Source organism: Plectrocnemia conspersa, unplaced genomic scaffold (genome assembly GCF_051122295.1).
Source record: "Plectrocnemia conspersa isolate PC_06_02 unplaced genomic scaffold, ASM5112229v1 ptg000013l, whole genome shotgun sequence".
In the NCBI taxonomy this organism is placed as follows: Eukaryota; Metazoa; Arthropoda; class Insecta; order Trichoptera; family Polycentropodidae; genus Plectrocnemia; species Plectrocnemia conspersa.
The window spans coordinates 10592819-10619106 of record NW_028277177.1 but is presented as its reverse complement, the minus strand read 5'-3'; the positions used below and the strand labels follow the sequence as shown (position 1 = coordinate 10619106).

Below are 26288 nucleotides of genomic sequence, written 5' to 3'. Positions count from 1 at the left end.
TATTTTTTATTATTAATTTTTGATATTGTATATAATATCATGAAAATATAAGTGAATGTACTTTATTATATGTTTATACTCTTAATGATAGATAATTTTAGTATACATTTTTATATACACTGTGTTTCCTAAATCTATAATGCAAAATAAATAATTGGGAATCACAATATGTGATTTAAAGTAACAACATCAAATCAAATGGTGCATCAATCGCGTCGATCATCTTAAAGAGTTGTGGGCTATTGTGGGTAATTCTATGGAGTTGTGGGCTTTTGTGGGAGAGGAGCTCTGCAGAGTTATTATCTCTGCGGGTACTGATATCTGGTATGCTGGACGACTGGAGGAAGTAGACTTTTCAATGACACTCTAAGGCTCCAGTCATTTTAAGGGCTTTATAACGTAAGGTCCGCTCTAAACTCATCAAAATTTTCATTGTTAATCAATCTCTTATCTCGCTACGCTATGGAAATTTCGTTATATTTTCCATCTGTGTCACATATTGGCCGCCACATATTCGATATAATTATTTATGTACAATATATGAACTTTAAAAGCAATCTGTATACACATATATGAGTAAATCTCAGTTTAACAAAACAGAGTATTATTTTTTGGTTTTCATTAGAACAGTCTGATTACTTTAATTTTGATTTATCTAATTTCGTATTATTCTTAATTCTTAATTTAATTTAATTTATTAAAAAATATTTTTTAATTCAAAATACAACAAAAATAGTTTTAGTAAATTTTCGAACCTTTGCTATATTTACATAATTATATTATTATAACAACCGCAGAATTATTATTAATGAGTTTATTATTTTTTATTTTATTAATTATTTTTTAATTAAAAAAATTAATTTATAATTGTAATTAAAATACATTTGATATACAATATGTATATAAAACTTAACTTCTAATATCATTAGATCAATATAAAACTAAATAATAGTTTGAAACGAAATATATACTTAGTTTGGTAACCACAAACAAATCATTCGCGATAAAAATAATTCGTCCACATGAGTCATAGTGTATACAATTTTACAATAAAAATCATGCATATTTTTACAAAGTGTGCATTCATTTTATATGCAAAACGAGACTGTAAAGGGTTAGACATGTGAATTTTAATGACATTTCTCCCCTTTCAAATGAACGCTGGACACTATCAATATATCCCCTTTGTCATCAGATCGCCCTTGTCCATTTGACAAATTGGATCTGAGGTTTTAAAACATTTGCATAAAAAATCTAAAATTACTGTAATGAGTACGACTAAATTTTAATAAATAAATAGATAATATAATAAATAAATAATCGTGCAACCCTTTTAGTCGTAATGTTCAAACCCACCATATTTATACTTAAGGGAGTGAAGCGAGACATGTGAACGTACTTCACATAGATTTGCATATAAAATTACATCATCCCTTCTATTTCATCACTCAAGCCTTGCGTTGCGAAATCAGCGGCTTACAATCTTTTATCTATGTTTAAACAGATTCTTGTACAAACTATATTATTATTATATATGCATAGTTTGTTTTTTATTAATAATATATTCTGCTAATAAATATTGGGCGCAGTCTTAAAATAAAAACTTTTATAGCTATGTACTTTGCTTTTGATAAGCTTCATAAAAGGAAGTTGATGTTTGAGAAACAAATGTATTTCCTTAAAAACATATTTAATTTAAACAGGATACCGCAAAATTAAATCTATTTTGTTTTCGCACATTATGTACACACGTTGGGGCAACCGTTCAACGAACGTTCAATGTTGTGACCAACCGTATTATTATTTTGGGATAATCACGATTATTTATTTTATTTTATTATAATCAGATTTATATTAATATTAAGTCTTTCGATTTAACGTTATGAAAGTAAAAAATATTATTGTAAATACTAAATTTATAGTATATAAAATAGTTGCTGTTATATAAAATAATAATATTTGACTTGTGTTTTTTTTAATTATGATTTATTATGTTAAGATGCGACGGCGCCGACAAAATTTTATTGCTTTTGACGTGAATTTTTGACTTCTGAGAAGACATACTTGTTTTTGCGCCCTCCTATTGACCGAAATTCTCTTGTATCAAAATCCCGTATTAATATTAGTAAGGACGGCTATCATATTTTTAAAACAGTGTAGTATTGAAATGCAGACAAACTATGGAGCAATATACGAGATGCGACGTATTTCTGTACTTCTTCTTTCACTTATTTTCCCCTGAGAGTTGAGTTGCCTTGCTTTGTATTTTTGACTTGACTTACTGAAAGTTTTAAAACTGTAATTAATTTTAGAACTTTCATTGGGTTAGGTTTGGGTTAGCAAATGAACGTTTTGCGGCTGTCAATTTGAGTTTGGTTAATTCGTGTTGCCGTTTTAACAGAAAATATACGTTTCGCAAGTGGCAAATTATATTTTCGCTAGTAGAAATATATATGTATATAGCCCGAGGATAATCAGAACGGCCATTTAGCTTTTTCCAGGTGGGGGGGAAAAGGAAGTTGGCCAGTCAGTGATTGTTATTTTAATATTTCAATTTCTCTAAATGACATGCATTTTTCTGACTTAATTCAAGTGGGGCAAATTTCCTTCTCCTACCCCCTTCCTTAAAATATCGTTCCTGCCCCGAAACAGGTATTTATTTTTAAATTTTGTAAAGTGAATTTTGATCCAACATATACGTCTAATTGAAACAAACAAGATTCTTTTGTTTTGATAGACATTAGCTTTTGTTTCATAAATATTACCGACCGCAACCTTGAAACCATGGTCACCCCACCAACAATGAAATACGTCATTCACAATATAGTAAAGCTGCGATGTTGTGTTATCATATCACGGTAAGTTCGTACAACCGCTCGTAGTGTAAAAGGTTACGGCACGTCTGTCTACTGACAGCCAGTAGCGAGTTGGTCTTGGAGCGGAGAGGGCGTGCGCGTGCAAGGCAACCGGGCTCTGTCAGTTCGTTCTGCGGATCGATCCGCAACAACACTTTTTTATTTGAGAGAAAAATAAAAGGGTCGAAATGCCTGCCGATAACGAGCTGAGCTCGATCCTGAACAGGAGGCAGCAGATCAATGACGACCTGGAGGAAGGGAAGGCAGTGAAACCTCAGTACAAGGTCATCAACGTGTATACCGAATTTCACGAATTTTCCAGAAAGGAAATCAAACAGTACGAGGCTACTTTTAACAAGTCAGTATTTTTTTATTATGGAATTTTAATTAAAATATATTAATTAAACCGGAACGGTAATTCCGGTGCTAGACGAAAAGAGATTTTAATAACAAATTTTTTAATGAATGATAAAAGTCATTAAATTATTTTTAATAAAATATGGATTTTAAAAAAATGTGTTCTAACAGTCTCTTGCTGAACAATAAACACGTAATTAAAAGTATAAACATTTATAATCAAAATTTTATGTTGATTACTAATACTTTTTATGATAATTGTATTGGACTATTTGTTGTATAAATATAAATATTATTTACACTTCCTATAAATATTGAAATGAAACATATTTTTAATAATAAATACTGACTTATTAAATAATTTATTATTAAAAACATAATTTTCAGTGAATTCCATATTATTTTCTCTGTTTATGAAATGAATTGAATACAAATCACCTAGTTATAAAAATGTATCTTTATAACTTGAAGCAGAATATTTAATTAGCTAAGAAATGTCAAATTAAAACATAATTATAGTACCTTAATAACATTTCTATTATTTTATTTTTTTCAATCTAAATTTCAACACAGTATAACCTTTTTTTAATCACTGTCATTTCCATTTCAATAGTTTAATCATCATTAAATTTTTTATTGATATATTAAGCTTATACTTAAATATATTTTTTCTCATGATATATCTAAATATTCATAATTTACTATATGTATTAACAATATTACTTACGTCTTCTATAAATGTTATAAAAATACAAAAAAATATTGATTTTTACTAATTGATTATAATTTCAGTTTACAATATTAATTAAATAAAAATCACAGTGTTATAAAAATTATAAATTTAATAAACTGAAAAAATTATATATTGTAATGACTCTGACATAAATACAGTAAACATATTGAAAAATCTTGTATAATTTGATCATCAAGTCAAACCTTTCTATTGTTTTTCTAATATACTTTTTTAATACTCTTTTTAATGACTATAAATTGTTCTTTTAAATGATATAAAAAATGTTAACTGTACTTTATTTCAATACTGTATTTTTAATTTAAGTTTAGAAAAACTTAAATCGCCAATTCTATTCTTTAAATATTGGTTTTCTTATTATTTAACTTATCAATAAAACAAATTTGATTTCTAAATAAACAATACTAAATTAAAACCCGTGTATTCCGGTCTGTAAAATCCGTTAACTTTATCGGACTATATTGAAATGTACCACTTTATTATATTCACATTTAATATTCCATAGAGACATAAATTTGCAAGCGGAATGCCAAATGTATAATATATTTTATTCGCACATTTTTACAATTTGTGTCACGTATCATTCAAGTACGCATTTCTGTTTTGTCAACTTATTTTTTATCATGAACAAAAAATAAATTATATTCACGGGGTCAATACATTCTATTAATTCACACAGCACATAAAAAGACGCATAAACAATGGAGTATAATGATCACAGCCTCCTTTTCCAATTGACAATATTTTTATTGGGCATATCCTGGACGTATCAGAGGTGACAGTGACCGATAGTCTAATTGACGATAATTGACAGTCGCTACCAAAACTCAGTATAAATGTATTGTTCTATTATAAGTATATGAACATACTGTATATAAAATATTTTTTAAGTCGCGGTTAAAATATAACGCGATAAGATAACGAAAAATATTTTATGGATTTCATGACACATTTGTAATCCTTGTGTGGAATGAAACGTAAGCCCTTTATAAATAGCGACTTCGATGGAGAGAAGACATTCGCCTTTCGTCTGTAAATATTTACGTCCAGAGATAGAGCTTAGATTATAAAGCAATACTAAAATAGAGCGACTGCGTTGGTCTTTCGAGTTGCAATACTTCATTTAGCTCAAATATCATTATTACACAAGTCAATTCTGCATGCTTTGTTTGTAGTTCTACATTTAACTGCATAAATTGTTCTAACCCAATTGAAATGAATCTCGATTACTAAACCAACTGTTGTTGATTTAATTTTAAAATCTAAACTTTCAGTCAATTTTTAAACTTTTTCTTCAAGCGTTGTTTACAATTCTACATTAAACTATTAAAACTCGATTAATAAACTAACTTGTCGATCTAATTTTAAAATTTAAACCTTCAGTAAATGTTTTAGCGCTCGTGTTGTTGATAAGAACTTGACATCCTTCCTATAAGATAAGTCATATCTTTTTTTTAAACAAAATGATATTTATAACTATTATGCATTAAAGCTTGTTTTTAACATTAGTCACACGACACCATTCAACAAATATATATTATATGACTAATATTTCTGAGTCATTATATGGATACAAAACGTAAATATATACAATATTCTAAAGAACTGCAAAATAGTTAATTATCTTCATCTCTTTTTAAAAAAAGGTTATTGCACTTTAGTTATGAATAAGTATGGTTAGGAAATGTTTTGTATTTATTTTGTATGTCATTACAAAATCTCTATTTGACACTTAAATGTCATTTTGTTAAATTACAATGAGTCATTTGGGAAACGTTTTTAATTTTATCGGTTTAGTGAGGAATGCTAATGGTTTTTGGTTATTGTGTTCTTTGTTGGATTTATTGAGTAATCGATCGAATGACAGCTCATTTTCAATAGAAACAAAGTATCGAATATTAATTTGAAATGAGATAAAAAGAGACCGTAAAATATATGTATGGACATATGTATGTAAATACGTTTGTGCTGGTTTAAGTCGTGTATCTTATTTCACTTCTGAGTTTTAATTACGTAGAATTCTTATTACAAGAACACGCAATATAGTGACTCTTGATAACATAAGTCATTTTTCATGTATCCATCAAATGTTTATTTGCCTCACAAAATACTTCGAAATTATTTTTAAATATTCGGTAACCAATTGAAAAAACTGTTTTTAGTATTATAATATTATATATCATAGTGTCAACATAATTTAAGTCAAGGGTAAAAGGTTCACGTGTTTCATACTATTGCGTACTTTATCACTATATTTATATTAATTATTATTAAATAATACGCGTTAGACCTAGTTTCCACTATCCTTGCACATTTTTCTCTCTATCTAGGTGAAAAACGAGTATATTTGCAGTTGTGTTGTTATAACGTTGCGAAATGCACGACTGCAGCTCAAGAATGTGCGAGTTTCAAACAACGCAAAGTAAACATTCACACGTGTGTTTATATGTGCATAATATGACTATATACAGACATAATAAATACTAAAAAAGTATTTTTCGATGTGTCGACGATGTTGCGCATTCACCGCTACTGCAGTAGCATGTGATAATTTCTGCCGTACAATTAGTTTATGTATACTTAATAATTGACCAAATCATTCTATGTATTTATTTTTAACATGACTGATACTTTGTTCAACGACAATATGCATGTCTTTGTTAATTAAAGTGGTTTAATGCTGTATGTTTAATAAATGCGGTTAGAAACGGACGCTTTTGTGCGTCTACTTAACTAATTATTTTAAGAGACTAGAATCAATTGTTCTCAAATTTTTTAATCTATTATGAAATTATTAACATGAAAAAAATGCGTTTTATGATCAACGTTATTCTTAATCAATTATATTCAAACATATTTATTAAAAAATATTGTTTTGTAGCATAACATTAAAACGATGATCGATAAAAATTCCCCGTACTAATTTATAATTACATCAAAGAAATCAGTTATAATAATTTTATATTTCAAAAGTCAGTTTTTTTTTTGAGGAAGCTTAGAATCATATAAATAGATTAAACAATAATCTTTATTTGTATTGGGTATGGGCAATGCCCCCGAGAGCGAGCCCAGGACCTGGAAAAACAATGATGTTTTTCCTCATGACAAAAATCTCATTTTATTTATTTTTAACATCGAAGTTGTCCGAACCGAAGTTTCAACTGAAATCGGCCGAGACCTACGACGTTGAGTAAGCGACCACACTGTCGCAAATTTCATATGCCGTCCGGATGGCGGCTTCTGTCATGTACAGCTGGTGTATTTACGCGCGATCGAAAAATGTGCCAAATAATCGCAATTTTTAAATTGTCATATTATTAAAATTACGCTACTGATAATTATAAAAGTTTGTGTGGGCACTCACCAATACAATATTAGTGAAAACCTTTCGGTCCTAAATATTCAATTTACGCAAAATCTTTGTCGGCTTTTGCAAAATTCCATAAGGCATAAAAATGATACTTCAGAATACGAACACTACATCTGTGACTATCCTAGAATTTGTCGCCATCGATTCAAAATAAGAATTCGTTATGGTGTGATATGTATATAAACCAATCTAGGAGTTTTATATGAAAAAAATATAATAACAATATCTGTTAAAAGAATATACTATCAAAATATAATTAATCCATTTTGGTGCCCTAAAATATTCAAAGATGTCAGTAAGAAGTCTGTTGGAGTCTCTGATAAGCATGTGGTATTATGAATTGATCACGTGACCACGATGCAGCGCTCGACATGCGTGTTGACCATAGGATGCCTACGTGCATACTGAAATTGAACCGAATTACTCGTTCTATCTCAGTTTGCGAAACACCATATCATTATCTCTCTCACTCTCGTCACTTAACACGCAAGAGAGCGAAAGGGAAAGTATCTCACCGCTCGCGCTCGAAAGAGCAGTTCCGACTTCGTTCCGTTTGCCGACAATATTCGGAAGCTCTCGAAGCTGGCCAAATCGACTGAATTACCCCCACTTTACCTCCCGTTCTCGGCAACCTCGGACAACTTCCAAGAGATTTTAAAGCGGGCAGAACCGAACTCGACCGAAGTATCCCTGAAGTAACCCACTATATTCTTCGTCTTTGGCCAACTTCCAGAGAGTGTAGTGCAGGTATAATGTATGTCAATTACGTGTTATGTTCGTATTATTTATGGCTTAAATTAAGATTCTTACAAGATCATTTCGAAAGGACTTAATAAAAAAATATATTTATTACTATGAGTCTCGTATATTTCCTTTCCAAATTAAATATCAGATTATTTAAGCATTAAAAATTATTAAAAATATCAACTCATAAGTACTTAATAATTAGTAATATATTTTTTATCGTAACCGTTTCGTAGCAAAGAAATGTTCATTCAATCCTTGCGTGTTATTTATGGGAAATCTTTTTTTCTAGTTGTAACGAAGGCTTTGTGTGGTCCCACTATTATCTAGTTTTTCATCAATATGAATGATCATTTTTGATCACAGATTTTAACGCAAGAATAGGACCCCCACAATTCAAAAGAGCTTGCTGCGTTAACGACCCTTTGACCAATATTCAATAAAACAAATAAAATCGTAGCACACAATTATTCGGACCTTTTTTAACATATATTACTTAATGTGAAATATCACAAACAATTCCATTTTTTTGAGGACAATATAAACCAAAATGGTTAAAAACCAGTATATAATAGTATATTTGTAAAATAAATTACCGTATTAAAACAAACGGTTTATAAAAATTGTGTTTCTGAAATATTATAATAGAACTGAGTGCAAAAATCCTCACACAAGCCTTTGGAATGTTCGAAGTTGTTTATACAGCAGCAAATAAATGTATAAAACACATAGGTCAAATAACAACAGGAATTGAAGAATTTGTGATTATTATTTTGACGTGTTTGTTCAATTCATTGATGAAGCTCAATGCACTCATTTTTTTACTAGTATATTTTCTGTTATATATAATACCACTCATTTTTTGCTTTCAAAGGCATCTTATAGGATGAAAATATCTAGCTTTGGAACTTTAGTGTAAGCGAAAGCCTACAATAGATCATAAACTTATACTCCAAGATTGAAATCATCGATATACATCACTATTCATAGCGTCTAAACTGTGATGCTTTGAATCATAGACTGCTCAAAATATTTTGGCAAGAAGTTGATATTAATTAATATTTTTTAAATAGGTGTAGGTCGTAAGATTATGTGAAAAACATAAGTTTTAATAATCTAGTCTTTCTACTTATAACAATATCTATCTTGTCATCTACAATTTGATACTCTTATCATATGACAAATTTGTACATATGTACTTAATACTTTCATGACATACTTATATCCATCGTTTACTTACGAATTATGGAAATTTAACCTTAATTGTATATAATATATTAAGTAAATATTAATTTTATATTGTTAACACATGAAACTTCATATCAGCATAGTCAGTTAGGGATATTCCTTCAACTGCGGTCATAAAATTAATTGACGTTGATACATAAATGAATCACTTTGCGAACGCACTGTAATATTTATTATACGTGACGTATGACTCACACGCATGATCGTTTTATGAGGTGCATTGACTGAGCCATACAGGTGCTAAAAGTGACGTGTTGGTTTTCACGAATAGCAATTATTAAATTACGCACCTTTACATGGTAATACAGGAAATTTGTTCAGACGACGTAATCGATTTTAAGTAAATATTGGCTGGTTCATATGTACAACGTAAAGTGTAATTCATTTTGTATCCTGAAAAAACTGTTTTATAAAATGGACATATTCAATTATTATACATAGCGTTCTTATATTTCTATATATATATATACCTGTATCTACAATTATTTTAAAAACTGATTTTTTGATTTTTAAAAAGCTTTTTTTTTGTGATAAATGCTTACTTTCAAATTTGATGTCATCTCTACTTTAAATTTGTTACTATTATCATTTAAATTGCACTAAAACATATTGTTTTTATGTATACATTGATGAGTACAAATAATCTTAACTTTTATATTTATAGGTTACTAAAAAAAAAATACATGCATCACTATTTTATAGCGAGATCATAATTCTATTGTAGTGATAACTTGTGTATATATAAATATACAATATACATACCTATGTATATCATAATCAACAATACAAATTTAAATATACGCATTTTTATACATATTGTCAAAGTAAAAATGATACAAACTAATGTATTTGCAATATTCATAGTTATTTCATCTTTGTAGAAAATGAACAATGTTTTTAATAGTATCTTTAAATCGTGTTTCTACAAAGCTATACAACTTTCGCTTAATTAAAGTATGATAAAAATCAGGTAGTTTAGTTTAGTAAGTGAAACTCTTATTTATACGATGCACGTATAATATTATATTTAATGGTATGCTTATCTATGTAGATAAACGTTTAAAAACTTTTTTTATTTTTATGACTGAATAATATTACAATAACTGTTTTCTCACAAACTAGCAGATAATAAAATTCTGTATAAAATGTGTAAGTATACATTCTTACTACATATTACATAATTTCTAATAGTTGCTTCCAAATATACCTTCGCGACCTAAATTTAGGTCATCCATAGGTTAAGAACCTCTTATTGTATATAAATAAATGTCATACCAATGCATGCCCAGTAAGCTTTAGCTTTACATTTATATAATTTAAAAGATATTAGGCTTTTAACAAATAGAAAAAATCGCGATTGCAGTTGAAAACCATTGACCGCACAGTATCACGTAATCCAGAAATGTTTAACTACGGTTTATTTTACCACAATGCTATTCTAAAAGATAAAATCAATTTTTTTCATGACGCTCGACTATCGAACTTTGATCATAATAAAAAAGTAAACAAACGGTAAGAGTATAACAAAAACCTCAAGTAAATAAAACAAAGCTTTGGTTACGCTTAACGGTTGTCTTTCTACCGAAGAATGCGAAACAAAGCAACAATAAAAATGACAAATTAGTATGCGGAGAATTGAACGAACGTTTTGCGAAATCCGTTACTATGTATCGACTCGATTCGATTCGAAAAAATAGCTACGACACGTTTACGGTCGTAGAAACAATTTTGTTTATTCAGAATTTTTATATCATATTAAAGTTGTTTTTTTTTTTGAGGTCGCAGACTCACAGTCTAGAAGCCTCCCTATAGAGAATGCCTAAAAATATTGTGTTCTTTTCAAAGGTCACGTTCTCATTCGGGTCTATGTACTTTGATACAATCAAAACGAATTAATTTATGATTGGATAGAGTAATAAAAATTAATTAATTGCAACTTAAGTATCAATCGATATATTATTATCTGATAAATATTAAAGTTAATTGATTTTCATTGTTGACCCTATAACCTTTAGTAATAAGGTTTATGAATTTTTGAAGTGACTCGAAAGACACACCCACGTTTGACATTTTCATTTTGCGCATTTCACCATAAATTTGTTATACGATACTTATTTTGCGAAGCATTTCATTTTATGTATCATTGTCTTAGTCAGTGTTATTGTGAAATAAATAGCTGTATCGACTTATCACGCATAATATTGTTAAAACACATTTATAAATAATAATAAAATTTGTTGGAATAAAAATTCATTAATTTTTATATTTTTTATCTGATCTGAAAAATCTGTATAATTACTCATAAATGATGTTACCATAGCATTATCTGCTTATTGTAAAATCGGGTTAAAATCTGTATTTCAGACTTCGTAGCTGAGTCTCGAAAGTCTCGGTTGCTGCTCGGCGTAGCTCCGCTTGATGCGAGTTCAGATGAACATTCATATGTCCTAATTCGAAGTACTAAGAATTAATTTATAAATATAAGTTAATTATAAGCGCTATGTATGAGCTTATACACGCTTGATTGAGATGTAGGATTTCCTCGCTCTTAATTTTAAAAGCGACCATCTGAATTCAGATAAACTCTCGATGTCCCAAGTCGATGGAAGTATCTGGTGGAAGTTCAAGATGGAAGCTCCTGATTAAAGTATCTAATGTATGTAATTTACACGCTCACATGCGCTTTACAAAATAGGGTATTTGCTTTTTCTTTGCCTACTTTCGACGTTTGGACTAATGCGGCAATTTGAGAGTGGAAACAGATTTAATATTTTCTGTTACGTTTCTTACAATAACGCTTTTTGCTTCACTGCGACTCTGTCACGAGTATATACTTGTGATTCAGATAATGAATTTCACGGGCATGTCAAAACTTTGTATTTGTAAAGACATGGTTCATCTGAAAATAATATATACCTAATGCGTCTCAATCTCCGATCATCATGTTGCAAATACATACTAATACTAATTTGGTTTCTTACGCTTTTAACGCGTATTTGTCATACGTTTTTTATCACGCCCGAATTCTGAAACATTTTAAAATTTAGTTATCGCTAAATAGTAAATCGATTTATTTGGGAGGAATTAAACGCAATATGTAAATCGATTTATTTGTAAGGAATTAACCCAGAAAACTATTTGGTATTAATCTGGAAGGCATATATTATTTAACTTGTTATCTGTGACAATATTAATGTTGTTTTTGAAAAATATGTTTTGCCTAGTCAAGTGTAATAAATAAATTTATATTTATTAAACTATTGATCAATGATATTTTTTTTTATATAATTTGTAACTAGCGTTATTTATTTTATTTTAAAACAATGATTTCTGAACTTTAAATCTTGTGTGTTTCTATCTTTATATATAAAAAAAAAAATTTCTGACCTCTTTCCGAGCTTCTAAGAAAACATCTGGCACGGACCCACCCTTTTTTATGTAGCCTTATTATTATTGATGAAGCGTTTTTTTTATTATTTATTTAGAAATTTTTTTTAGAAATAATTCCCGAAAAAAACCCTACGTTTACCTATTTATAATATCTCGTTGAAAATACACTCAATAATGAAAATTGTCATAAAGGTTAATAATCTGACTTAGTATATCAAAAATTATTCGCCATTTTTAATTGTTATATGTTTGTCTAAAATAATTTTAATAAAAATAAAAATATAATACCGCACACCATGAATTATAAATTTTACATCTATCAAGTTTTAATTTTCTAGATATGTTTAAATTATAATCTAAGCAATTGTTACAAAATATTATAATTCATTATATGAGATAATCTAATTTTTTGTATATGGCAATGATAAATAACTACACTTAAGCTACTACAGCAGAAAACTTATATGCATGACGTTCAATACACAAATAATGATTTGTAGATCTTAAATCTCAATTGTAGTTTAAACATATATATTTAGAAGACCCTTTTAAAGTTGTGGTAATTCAATAGTTTTTTAAGTGTTTACGTCAATATCAGTGTAGAAATAAAATTATATAGTATGTGCAAAATTCGATATTTTGACAAAATATTTTCACAACGAATGTTTCATATTCAATTATCATGTCAAATTGCTTGTGAAATAAAACACAGCATAAAACTGATCTTATCTGAGACATGCTATATCTTTATGTAGCTTATAACAACACGATATGAATAATTTACAAAAAAATTTACCTTAGATTTTTAATATTATAGTTGTCATATTTAATAATATGAGTAAGAAAAATATTTTTAAATTCAATATTTCGGTTCATAAAAATAATTGTTGTTACGGACTAAATAATAGTTAAGTATACCGATAAATAACACTGTGCACATATTTGTTTTTTGATAGTATTACTATTAATTATGTAAATTTAATTCTCAAAAAAACATCTAAATTTACAACGTCAAATATGTGCGCTGAAGCGCATGAGTTTTATACAAGATGCATGTAATTGCAAATTAAAAACATTAATGTATAATTAAACCGAATTTTATCCATAAAATTATACACATCAAAAACGAGCTGTTGTTCATTCACAGTAGCAAGAAAACACGTGTATTTTCCTATTGTTGAACAGAACTTTCATTCAAAGTGTTCTCTAACATACATATATATTTATTACTGTGCGCACACCATTGAAATTTTGACATAATTGTTATTTACTTTGTTAAATACTTATACGAATAATAAATCATTTTTATTTATATAATGAATTTGATGCAAAAAATAGTTTACAAATGAAAATTTGCTGTGGGAAACGATTCAAAAACCGCGACTCGCAACATGCAATCATTGTTCTTGTCGAGTGCACTCGTGCATAAAATTTTCTTAGAGAGAAAATTCAGTAATTCTTGGTTATTTTTTAACGTCCGAATAAATTTCAATGGTACTTTTCCAAGAAACCGCAATTATCGAAGAACCGTTTTCACTAAGTTATCGAACTCGTCCACCGGTTAAAACGCTAAAAATGAGATTTTAATATGTTCCATAATTAATTAAAATTCGTTGACTAACACTATCCAGTTAATTCAATAATAACAGTTAACTACATCATATAAACTAGGAAAAAATAAAATGTTTTATAAGTTATAAATGTATATATAAAAATATGGTTCAATACAGACGTTAGAGTATCGCGTGTTATATTAATTGATCATGAAATCGAAAATGCGCAGTAGAAATCTCACACGAATCATTAAGAACATTCATCACGGTGTTTAATTGAAAGCGAAAATAATCCGGAAAACCCAAAAAGTAAACCATACTTTTGTCTCGTCGATGATTCAGTTAAAATTACCGTACAATAAACGAACGAGTTTAATAGAACGAATCATTGTTGTTTTTTGCTATAAAAATAATATTTTTATGTTGTTTTTTACCTTAAAGAATCTTATTCTGTATCAGTTTCTTATTGATTTTGGCGTGAATTTTACTAGCACCTGTCAGATAAATAATGTTTTCACTAGTAAATATATATACATATGCTACCGGTGGAAGTACTATATTCCGAACTGATTTCACTGAAATGATATTTTAAAAAATATTTTTGGGATAGAATTAGGATAATATTTCGATTTCGTTAAGACTCATAGTATCATATTTCATTCAATGACATGCATTTTTCTGACTAAATTTAGGGGGGGAGCAAATGCCCCCAAATGACTTCATTCGTTGAATATTTCCTTCCAAGTTAGTGTAATATTTTATAAGGTTCAGAAAGCAATAAGATCAAACAAATTTGACACAAACGGAGCCGCATCAAAAAAATAGACTCTGTTCCTTTGATTTATAATGCTTATTATGCTTTTGAAGGCGATGTTCCATTCCTTTTATTTATTTTAGTATGTATAAAAAAGGCAAAATAAACTTATATCTGAAATAAAAAAACAACTAACTTAGTTTGGATTTGTTATTTGATGTCAGTTTTTATTTTTTTATAAATATATTCTTTATATGATTTTTTCAGGGTCGATTCACTCAAGGAGAACGGGCCATATGAAGTTTTTCCATATCCCCCCCCCCCTCCTCTCGGCAAGCCTGGATGCGACTTTCGAAAAGCACTGGAAATTCAGATTGCACGTTGTAAAGATTTTTTCTTTGGATACTTTAGTATTGCGCACTCTTTATGATGCCCTACTCCGCAGCATACTAGAAGCTGGCTCCATTATATTAATTTTGGGAGTAAGGAATGTTTCGTTAATAACTCGCAGAAGTGTATATATAATTAAACGCTTTTGGAATTTCTCAAAAGCATAGTTGACAACCTTTTAGTTTTCGTTCAGCTCGAAATATTGGTCCCGCAGGGCGGTAATAGTTCTCGGTCACGTCCACTGATCTTGCTTGTGCAGGCTAGGACTGGAACACTTCTCTGAAAATGGTAGTCCGACTGCTGTACATCGAAATCTCGATATTTTTGGTTCAGTTCGTATGGAGCAAGTGCTGTTGATGTAATTTGTGTCTGTCCTCCTTACATGTTTTCATGTTTTTAATTATATGTGGATATGTACGTATGTGTGTGTATATGTATGTATAGATATGTGTAAATATGTTTTAAATTGCTATATTTTTAATGGTTTTAGTGACGCATTAGGTTTTAACCTGTCTGGTCACAATTCTTATTTTAATAAATAATATTATAATTCTAAAATAAATTATATCGTTATATTTCAATACATTAAAATTATTACTAAGAAAGTATTTATTTTATTTCGTTTTCGAATTTAATGATTCTTGAATTGAATTATAAATTCATTTACGATTCTTTTCTACAAAAGATTAATATATTATATAATCGTTAGTTTCATTACATGTTTGATGGTTGAGGATTATGGTGTTTTAGTAATTATTTAAGAAATTAAAAACTAATATTAATATTATTTATTTCCCATATGTTAAAAAATCCATTTTCATTTTCTAATTTTATAGTGATACTACAAAAAAATATTTATGTTTCAGATAAAAATAAATTAAATTAGTCATAATGAAAGTTAGTGGTATTTAAAATTTAAATGCAACTTTTGGCCCCTATATATGAATATTTAATGGCATATGGCAGCTTAGAAATTGCCAAACAGATTTTTAATCTCTAAATATGCATATGTGGGCTAAATACTATATGATTCATTAGGTTTCTATTTTGATTTATTAATTAAAAAACGAATGTGTGCTATTCAAAGTTCATAATTCGCATGCTACTTTCGATCATTTATTACGGAGTGTAAATTCTAACAAATTATCCATAACTCAGAGTGCGCAATAAAAACCTTCACTGCTCCTAATATACATAGATCACATGCGTTATGTAGAAACCTATTTTTTTATAATGCACGAGTATGTGTGGAAAATAGTAAAAATACGACCCATTTGTTCAGCGGTAACATTTCCGCATAAGAATTGCCTATTGTCATGAAACGCACAAGAGCTGCTGAGGCACTTAATTAGCTCAAAGTATGCAAGACTTTCGACTATATGTATACGCGAGATGTGTCTCACGTGCTCAAAATAAGCGCTAAGTATGCATATGGTGAATATGATTTACATTATGTATACGTGTGTATTTTAATGTTGAGTGTTGGTAATATGTATGTGTAAGAAACGAAAAATAGTTTTAAAAAAACATAAATGCTAATGATACCTTCGTAAAACGTTTTAATAGCACACTTAATTTTATCGAATAAAATAATAATCAAATGACATATGAACTTTCAATGTGACATTTGAAAATTAAAATGATATTATTTTATTATTTTTTTATTATTTTTTCGATTAAATTAAGACCATCGTGGCCTAACAGGTTACCCTAATGCGCCACGATGGTCGAAAGCAAATTATAAATTTATAAAACATAAAAAAACGTATATATATAAATAAATATAACAATACTTAAACATAACAAAAAAAATTATAAAATATTAAAATTAAAAAATATAAACCGGATCAGATTCTCGTAGCTAACATTAAATAAATCAATTTTCAATGCCAGCGTATTAAGGAGCCGTATGGCCACAGCTATAGGCGAGTCGGCAAGTGCGGATGTCCTAGCCCTAACTGCCATCAAAAGAGGTCTCGATCGTGATTCTCGAAAATGTTCCGGAACCCAAAACTGGAATTCCTCGAGAATAGCTGGATTGTCGACAGCACCTTTTAGTAGTTTGAAAAAATGCTTAGCGACATACAGCTTTCTGCGAGAATTCAGCGAATCATATCCCAACGCTCCTAAAAGAAAGGCGCTGGGATATAAGAACGGATAATAACCAAATGTCCTTTTGTAAAAGTATCTTAAATACCTTTTTTGAATTTTTTCCACTAAAAGGGAATATTTGGCTATTCGGGGATTCCAAATTATGTAAATCGCTAGGGCGGGAGCTATATGGGAGCCGAATTTAGATGTGTTATGGCCAAAACTAATCTATATTGGCCCCCATAGAACTAAGGTGTCATAGAGGATGCGAATAACTGACGGATAGTCAAAGTGAAAGGCATTCCTCATAACAAAGCCGAGCATCTTGGAAGATTTATCACAGACGTCGTGTATGTGTAGAGAGAACCTCCATTTGCTCTCGAAAGTGATTCCGAGATCTTTAGTGGAAGTTTCTCTAGTCAAAATGTTACCACCGAGATGGTAGAAATAAGCTGATGGCGAACGGGATCGAGAAAATGACACAGTATGGCACTTTCCGACACTAAAGGGCAGACGGTTAACGGAAGCCCATCTCCACAGAGAGTCTAAATCACTTTGTAGAGAGAAGGAGTCCGCAACAGATCGAATGCATTTATATAATTTTAAATCATCTGCGTACAGAAGAAAACTTGAATTTTTAATTGCTGTATTTATGTCATTAATAAATAACACAAAAAGCAGAGGTCCCAGATTGGATCCTTGAGGAACCCCCGAAGGGGTAAAATATTATTTTGACAATCGGCCACCATAGGTTACAAACTGTCTACGATTGCTTAAATAACTCGAAAATAACCGAGTTAAATTATCTGAGCAACCGAGGTTCGACAATTTTTTTAATAATAACGTATGACAAACTTTGTCAAAGGCTTTCTCAAAATCTGTATACACGACGTCTACTTGAATACCGGCATCGAGAGAAGTTGTCACCGTTTTGGTGTAGAATAAAACTGAAAATGATTTTTTAACACTATAAATTCTATGTAAAGTAATTTTAATAATAACATGATAGATCACTGTTGCATAATAATAATTTATAACTAATTAACATTGTCTTGCAAATAAATAGCACCAGGTCAATTTAAATAAAATAACCATCAAAATATAAGGTTTACTCTGGATTCCAAACGACACGACGTAGCTTAACTAGTGTTTACGTAAAGAGGGAAGCGGCTGCTTTCTACGTCTTCTCGATGTTCTTGATGGTTGGCTTTGCTTTACTAGATTTCGAGCTCATATAACTTCTTGTATGTCCAATTAAGGAGCTCATATGTATATTATCGCTGATGTATTGCCATAAGCGAGCTCCGAATGGAAGTGTTGAGGCAATATTTTGTGTTTATACGTTTCGTTTGACTCGCTTGCTTTCGCTGCAACAGACAATTACGAATATTTAAGGCTCTTACTGGATTTCTTATTATCCGTTTGTTTTTTTACTGAAACTGTTAAAGTTGAACGAGTTGCTAAGTTGCCAGATTTCTTCACTTCTGTCCTTTGTCGTTAAGTTGATGCTTTTAACTTACATGAACAGATCGACATGCATAGAATGCGTAATGACATTTTTGGTACCGTTAAGTTTATGGCGCTTTTAACGCGTTAGTTATTTTCTATAATTAAATTTATGCAATTTTAATTGTTTTTTTTTACTAATAACTTTCAAATATGATACTATATTATATTACATACCTCACCCTAAAATATTATGTTTCAATGTATTTAATTATGCTTTATATATCAACAGTTTTACTTTTATTTTTTTCAACAAAAATGTCATATGCGTTTTTTTTGTATTTTAGTTATATCAAATTATGTTTTAATAATAATTTTGCTTCAGATTGAGCTATTCCGTCCTTATATTGTAGATATTAGGACGGAATAGCGTAGTACGTAACGTCTCACTAGTAATTCTGAGGTTGCGGGTTCGAGCCCTGGCAGCGGCACTCGAATTTTATTTATAAAAAATCCAGCCCCAGCTGCTGTGACATCAATTGATTATAAATTGTATTGCACATAATAATTTATAATTAATAATATATATGTCACCGATTCCCATACTTCAGTCTGATTGACTTACTCAGTTGGTACAGATTTTCCCATTGTAACACATTGGTCTTACTCAGGTTACAACAAAATATTTAATAAAAATAAAATATGGAAAAATATATAATACAGAGCAGAAGCTGCTTGTTACTAAAATTTTGGCCTTCGCAAGAGTTCGCATTAAACTCAAATGTCTAGACCACTTAAAACAGCTAGTAATTATAAAAAAGCTTGAAAAACGGGTGCCGCACGAACTGAATCTAAACTATTACAAAGTTCTGCGATATTTAATGCAATAGAAACGATTCATTTCTCGGTCGTATTAAAACGTGTGATAAACAATGTATCCTTCATGTTTAAAATTAAAAGCAGTTTGCATAAATTGGACAAAAATGAATCCCGAAAGCATGAAATTACCCAAAAATATATTATTTCATTTACGAAACGTAGATACTTTATGTATAATCCACTATTTTAAATCATATCAAAAACATCACAGCTTAGAATTATTGTTAATAAATCAATAAAATGCAACGCACTGTTCAATCAAAAAAGTTCTCCAAAATTTTAACAAAATGGTCTATAAAATGTTGCTTTATCTATTGTATTATATATTATAATTTATACTCTTCAGAAATCTCGTTAACAGATTATCACTTGTGCATTTACATAACTATTTACAGGATAAGTTTTTAACAACCATACCACTTTGAATAATAAATTAATTATAAACTGATAAAAAATTATTAACTGCAATTATTTTCTTATCAACCTTATAATATAGTAACCAAAAAATACCATTTTACACGACTTGAAATGTTGTTAACATAAAAGACATTAATTACAATAGTGTTTTTATGGAATACTTTTACTATTTCATATAACATAAAATATTGTCATAACTGAGTTACGGCTCTATTTTATTAGATATTTAACTGCTTGTATAGCGTACTTTTTCTCAGATACATTTAATTTTAGTATTTTATTTAATTAGGTAAACGTAATAAATATGTATCTATATACAAATACATAGGTATATAGTGGTTGATACTAACTGCATAATGTTGATTTAATTAATAGTATATAATTTTTATATAAAACAAAGCGTGGGTAGAAAATTTCGCTCTTATTGGCACGTGTGCAGATCTCAGTTGCATTGTTGTCCGATGACCGAAAGCGAAGGTTGTTGGTTTGGATTTTCGAAAACCGGTTCACATTATAAGAATGAATAAAAAACCTCGGGGTCTCGACGTTGCATATTGTCCAAATTTGGTTGCACTTGGCTCTCGAGGTTGACATGACATGCCTCGTTGAGTAAATAAAAAAAACAGACCTCGATACAATATGTTTTATGTTGTATTTTTGGCAAACATATGTATGTAATGCAATTTGATATATTAATTAGGCTCAGATATGTGTAAAATTACGTATTAAAATAGGCTGGTATGTGCACAAGTAATTAAGTTAATTGTGGACGCGTGGGCAGATTGTAGCATAATTTAAACCATAAAACTGAAATATTCATGTACTATTATTGTTTAATTAGTTTTAGTTTTATTTACTTTGCAAATTAAGTTATTGTTTTGGCATTCAGTTAAAAATCAGCGGTGATATAAAAAACATTTCAGGCAATTATTTTCATAATTAAATTATCTAAAACTATTACTTAATATTAGGATCTATTAAACCTTTACACATAATTAAAGGTCTTACTATGTTTTTGCAAAGATTATTCAGGGACGAAAAAATAGTGATGTAAAGATCCAAAAATATAAATCCAGATAAAAGAAGATTATTTTTCAGAAGAACAGCAATAAGTTGATGGCTTTTAATTTAATTTTGATCGAGAACGATTTGTGAGTGTCAAAAATACTTAATGATACTATTACATGTTATACATTAATTTATTAAGAATAGAAAAGGGTTGCAAAATATACATTTAAGTACAGACTAAATGTTTTAATGAGTAGTTTAATAAGTTAAATAAGTTATATAATGATTAATTTAATTGTATGCATGTAGGCCTATTTCATTTTCACTTATTATTTTTAATTAACCATTGTTCGAGTTTTAGTTTTATTCGATTTGTCGACTATTACGTTTAATTACTCATGTAATTTAATGACATGTAATAAGTTAAAAGCTTTTAACTAGAATATAAAAGTATCATAATAATTTGCATCCATAAAAGTGACACCACATGTTTTTTAGCTTTGACTTTGTAATTAACTAGCGGTACATTAATCACATCTCAATCTACTACATTGATCGTTTCAATTTTACTTTCAACTCGACCTTTCTTGACCTTGATTAACTACAATCATTTAACTACCGAAATGGAAGAGCACCTTCGCTACCACGGGTGATCGACTAGAAAGTTATCGAATCATCTTCAAAACGAGTTTCTGCACCTTCTCCGCCTTTCTATTCATGAAACGTGACCCGAAGCGTATCGCTGAAAAAGGGAGAAAATTGATATTGCAAGCTGGAACCTCAGAAGGTCGTCCGCTTCTTTCAGGGTCAATACGACCTACGCGACTACCTCAACAATATTGTTGTGCGCAATACGCAGGCGGGACCCCAATCTAGTCGATCGATGACCCAATTAGGTCACTGGGCCAGGAAACACGGCGACGTACGGATGTATTTTAATTGAAGCTCCGTTCTGAGCCCTGTGCCTATTGTGGGTTATTTGTGATAATAAATTGGATAACAAAACAAGGGGGTAAAAATGGGGGCAATGGTGTTTATGTATTATGCGGTAATCACTTAAATAATGTTATCTAAATTGATGACTTGATCAATTAAATCAAATAAAATCTGTTAACATTTGAACGAACAAATTTGATGTATCCAACTTATTTAATATAGTATATTGCTGAAAATCAGATAATTGTATGATATGATAAATACAATATAGTAATTAATTTAGTACTGAGTTTATTATATGAAGAACGTGTTTATTTTATTTTTTTATAATAACATTCCTTAAACATTGAATAATAGAATATTTAAAAATCGATTGCAAAATACATTCCTAATGGAAAAATAATTCCTGATGGGTGTCAAATATTCATTGAAATCTGACGAATAAGGTGAAATCAATACGCGATGAAATTTACCATATATCTACCACTCAATAAAATGAACTAGACAAATCCTTGAATTAATTATATTTTTTATCTCAACAACAAGAATGCATTTTCTGAATTATTCCTTATTTTTAACAACAACCTATATCTCAAGATTACAATTAATATAGATATATGCACTAGGCGCGTACGGTGAGATACATTCCCTTTCGTTCGCTCGCGTGTTAGGCGACGGGAGTGAGTGAGAAGAAGTGGTCGTGCGGAGCCCATGTAACGCACGCCCTTATCTCTCACTCACTCTCATAAATTATAACGCGAACGAGCGAAAGGGAATGTATCTCACCGTAAGCGCCTGATATGCACTACTATAAATGTATAAAACATATAAATATTTGTCACGTTTCTAGATCATATGATAAAATAATTAGTATTTGTGTCACTCTAATTTAACTGTGAGGTGGAGACGCTATTCAAGCCATTTAAATTTCAACAGAACACTTCATTTAATCATAAAATTACATTAAAATAACACATATGAAATAAAACGCCAATAAAAAATGTTACTAAGTTTACGGAGCATATTTTCTGAGGGCGCAGACCCTCGGCGTCGCGTCATCTAATGACTATTATATCACTTTGTGAATGCAACTCTAGTCTCAGACGGCTCTTATCTGTCTTAAATTAAATTCAACGAGCAAAAGTCGAAAGATTGGCATCAGGACATCTACAGTAGAGTTTTTAATGGGGATAACCGGCCAAGGATGGAATCTTTGTGGGCTTGGCCTGCTAAGAGGCCTTAAATAAAGTACCTGACTAAGTGCTCTCTTCTTTTCTCTGGTCATGGCTCAAAACTTTTGTTATCTCTGATGCTTAGCAAACATTCAGAAACGTACGATAAGCTAACGTATCTTCTATTTCTTAAAAAGCCGTTCTAATATGGTTTGGAAAAATGTTAAAATTGTAGTTCTAAGAAACGTTATTATATTATTTGGCCAGCAGTCTCTACATTACTTAATCCGTTTATCTATTTTTATTTGTTTATAATATCATAAAAATGTATTCTCAAGTATTTCGTAATTTATGTTTACTTACCACGAACTAACATACATTATCAATTGATCAAATAGTATGTATGATTCACAGAGTAATCAAGTTTTTCTCACGTGTATTACTTTATTTATAATTCATAATATTTTACATTGAGAATATGCTTTTCAGTTAACTTTTTGAAAAAAATACTGATTTAATAGTTATACTTTTGCAATTGCCCGTTTGCTATAACTTGTTTAAACATCTTCGATTTTACTTTCATTAAAATATATGCAACTTTCTTAGGCACTTTGTCTATCAACAACTAAATATTTATGAACTTGTACAAACGCGGGAATTATAGTAACCAGTTTATTAAAATAAAAAAACTTGTTTACAGATTTGATGAAGGCAACGATGGATACTTGGATTTGACCGAACTGAAGAGAATGATGGAAAAAATCGGTGCTCCTCAAACACACATTGGACTCAAAGGAATGATTGCAGAAGTTGATGAAGATCATGATCAAAAAATATCGTTCAGAGAGTTTCTGCTTATATACAGGTAAATAATTTATTATATTATTTGTTTAATTATATATTAATCTTGTGTTAATTTTACAGAAAAGCTAGAGCTGGTGAACTCGAAAGTGATTCTGGTTTGAGCGAATTGGCCAGATTGACAGAAATTAATGTTGATGAAGTCGGAGTGAATGGAGCTAAAACGTTTTTTGAAGCCAAGATCGTAGAGCTCTCAAAAACGAATAAATTTGCGGACGAAATCCGGGAGGAAAAAGAGCAAAAAAAGAGAGAAATGGAAGAGAAAGCTAACCGCAAAGCTCTCTTTAAAGAAAAAGCAGCCGTTTTTAAAAATTGAAAAAAAACATTTGTTAAAATCAAAACCAACCATATACAAAACTAGCTTCAAAAGCATTATAGCAAGACTGCAGAATAGGATATTTACAATGAAAAATATATACATGTTTATGTAAAAATTCCAGTTGGAATTCTGATAAATTATATGAGGTGATTCTGTGCAGTATTCCCTAATAGTATTTGCACGTTAGTTTTATTATAAATTATTTTTAAAACACCTACTAATTACTATACACTTAATTTATGTCTATGTAATTGTTCTTCATGTGTATATTATGCACAGATGAAGTATTAATAAATGTATGAGTGTCTTGTAATAATTACTCAAATTAATATAAGTCTGTATCTACCTACTTAATATTGTTTAAGAATTTATAAAATTCATTGCAGATTTTATTTATCACTTAATATGCATTTGAAATATTAAAAAAAAAAATTTTTACCACACTGATATAATTAAATATAATTTTAAATCATATGATCCTATAATTATAATGAAATGATGAGTCAATATCAAATTGTCAATTAATTTATTAAATATTTAATATTAAATTAATCTGAATTTATTATGAAATAATTGATGTACTGAAATTTGTGCTTTATTCATAAAACCGAAGTAATAAGTCAAATATATTTTTTACCAATTGTTCTTATTTTGTAATATATGACGATTTTTAATTATTAATTTATAATTGTGTGTATGTATTTTTAACATTTACTTTGTGACGTTGTAAATACATATTAAAAAGCCATATATGTGAATGTGTAATTTTATATTTGTAAATAAAAATATCAACATAATATTCTTGTTATTTTATTGATATTATTCCAATTATGCACATATTTATTTATGCAGACATAACATATTTTTGAGATACACTTAACAATCAATAAAATAAATATTTGTATACAGTGAAACCTCACATTATATTTCACAAAGATAAATAAATACAAATAGAGATTCTACTTCATACGAATTGTGATGTTGCTCTAAATTCTTAAAATATACCTGTATTTTTATACATTAAGGTGTATAATAAAATTTAACGTGTATTCACAATTTTTATCAATTATTTGTATAGAGAGTTTATTTAATAACAAATTTTCAATACAAATATTAAATAAAAGCTTTATACTATATTTTTGCATATCTTCAGTATATAATAGAATAACTGCTTTGGATTTTGTATACATAATAACTAATGATTTATCAGTATTATAAATAATGCTTTTGATATTTTAATATATCACAATAGAATCTACTCATAGATTATAAATTAAAATAACGATATACTATAAATGACTATTCTTATATTCGTTTCTTACAAAGTATAAAATATTTGCTTATATTCTTTAAAACTAAATATAAGGAAATAAAAATAGAAGAATTATAAAAACATGGAATGATAAAATGTTACAATATAAAATATATAAAAAAAGATAAAGTAGTCGAAAATGATGAACATATTAGTAAAGGCAAATTTATAGTATGTTAATATTGTTATATAACACAAATCATAACAACTTTTTTTAATATAAAAAATGTTCATTTAAGATTTCATTTAGTCAGCCACGATACTCCATTATTTTGCCTTACTTCACTGTATTTCACTCTTCAGACTATCAATCGAAGATTCAAGATGTAATTGAGCTTAAGAAAGTATAGATAACACCATCTGAAAAAATAAAAATAATCTGTCAATATACTACTTATATCCATGTTTAATAAATTATTACATATGATGCGCATA

At 29.2% G+C, this 26288-nt stretch overlaps 2 protein-coding genes across 4 annotated transcripts in view; one reads left to right on the top strand and one right to left on the bottom strand.

Moving 5' to 3' along the window:
* Positions 1-2918: 2918 nt before the first annotated feature.
* On the top strand, positions 2919-25340 carry Swip-1 (EF-hand domain-containing protein D2 homolog Swip-1). Of its 2 annotated transcripts, none has more exons than XM_088201700.1 (3): positions 2919-3213; positions 24062-24226; positions 24286-25340. In XM_088201700.1, the coding sequence occupies exons 1-3, from the start codon at positions 3044-3046 to the stop codon at positions 24536-24538; spliced, it is 588 nt and encodes a 195-aa protein (XP_088057826.1). In that variant the 5' UTR covers positions 2919-3043; the 3' UTR covers positions 24539-25340. The 2 variants fall into 2 exon arrangements, with proteins under 2 accessions (XP_088057826.1, XP_088057828.1); XM_088201702.1 differs by lacking the exon at positions 2919-3213 and adding an exon at positions 19393-23305 and having other exon boundaries at positions 23352-24226.
* Positions 25336-26288, bottom strand: part of LOC148227258 (tetraspanin-9-like) — a 30740-nt gene continuing 29787 nt past the window's right edge. For both annotated transcript variants that reach the window (XM_088201698.1, XM_088201699.1), the window contains one exon: positions 25336-26213. The gene's annotated coding sequence lies outside the window, so the exon portion shown is untranslated. The remainder of the gene's footprint in view (positions 26214-26288) is intronic.

Bases quoted from the DNA above. Each gene is read 5' to 3' on its own strand.
- Swip-1 (XM_088201700.1), top strand. From the start codon at position 3,044: ATGCCTGCCGATAACGAGCTGAGCTCGATCCTGAACAGGAGGCAGCAG. The intron at 3,214-24,061 runs GTCAGTATTTTT...ACTTGTTTACAG, and splicing joins TACGAGGCTACTTTTAACAA to ATTTGATGAAGGCAACGATG. The intron at 24,227-24,285 runs GTAAATAATTTA...TTAATTTTACAG, and splicing joins GAGTTTCTGCTTATATACAG to AAAAGCTAGAGCTGGTGAAC.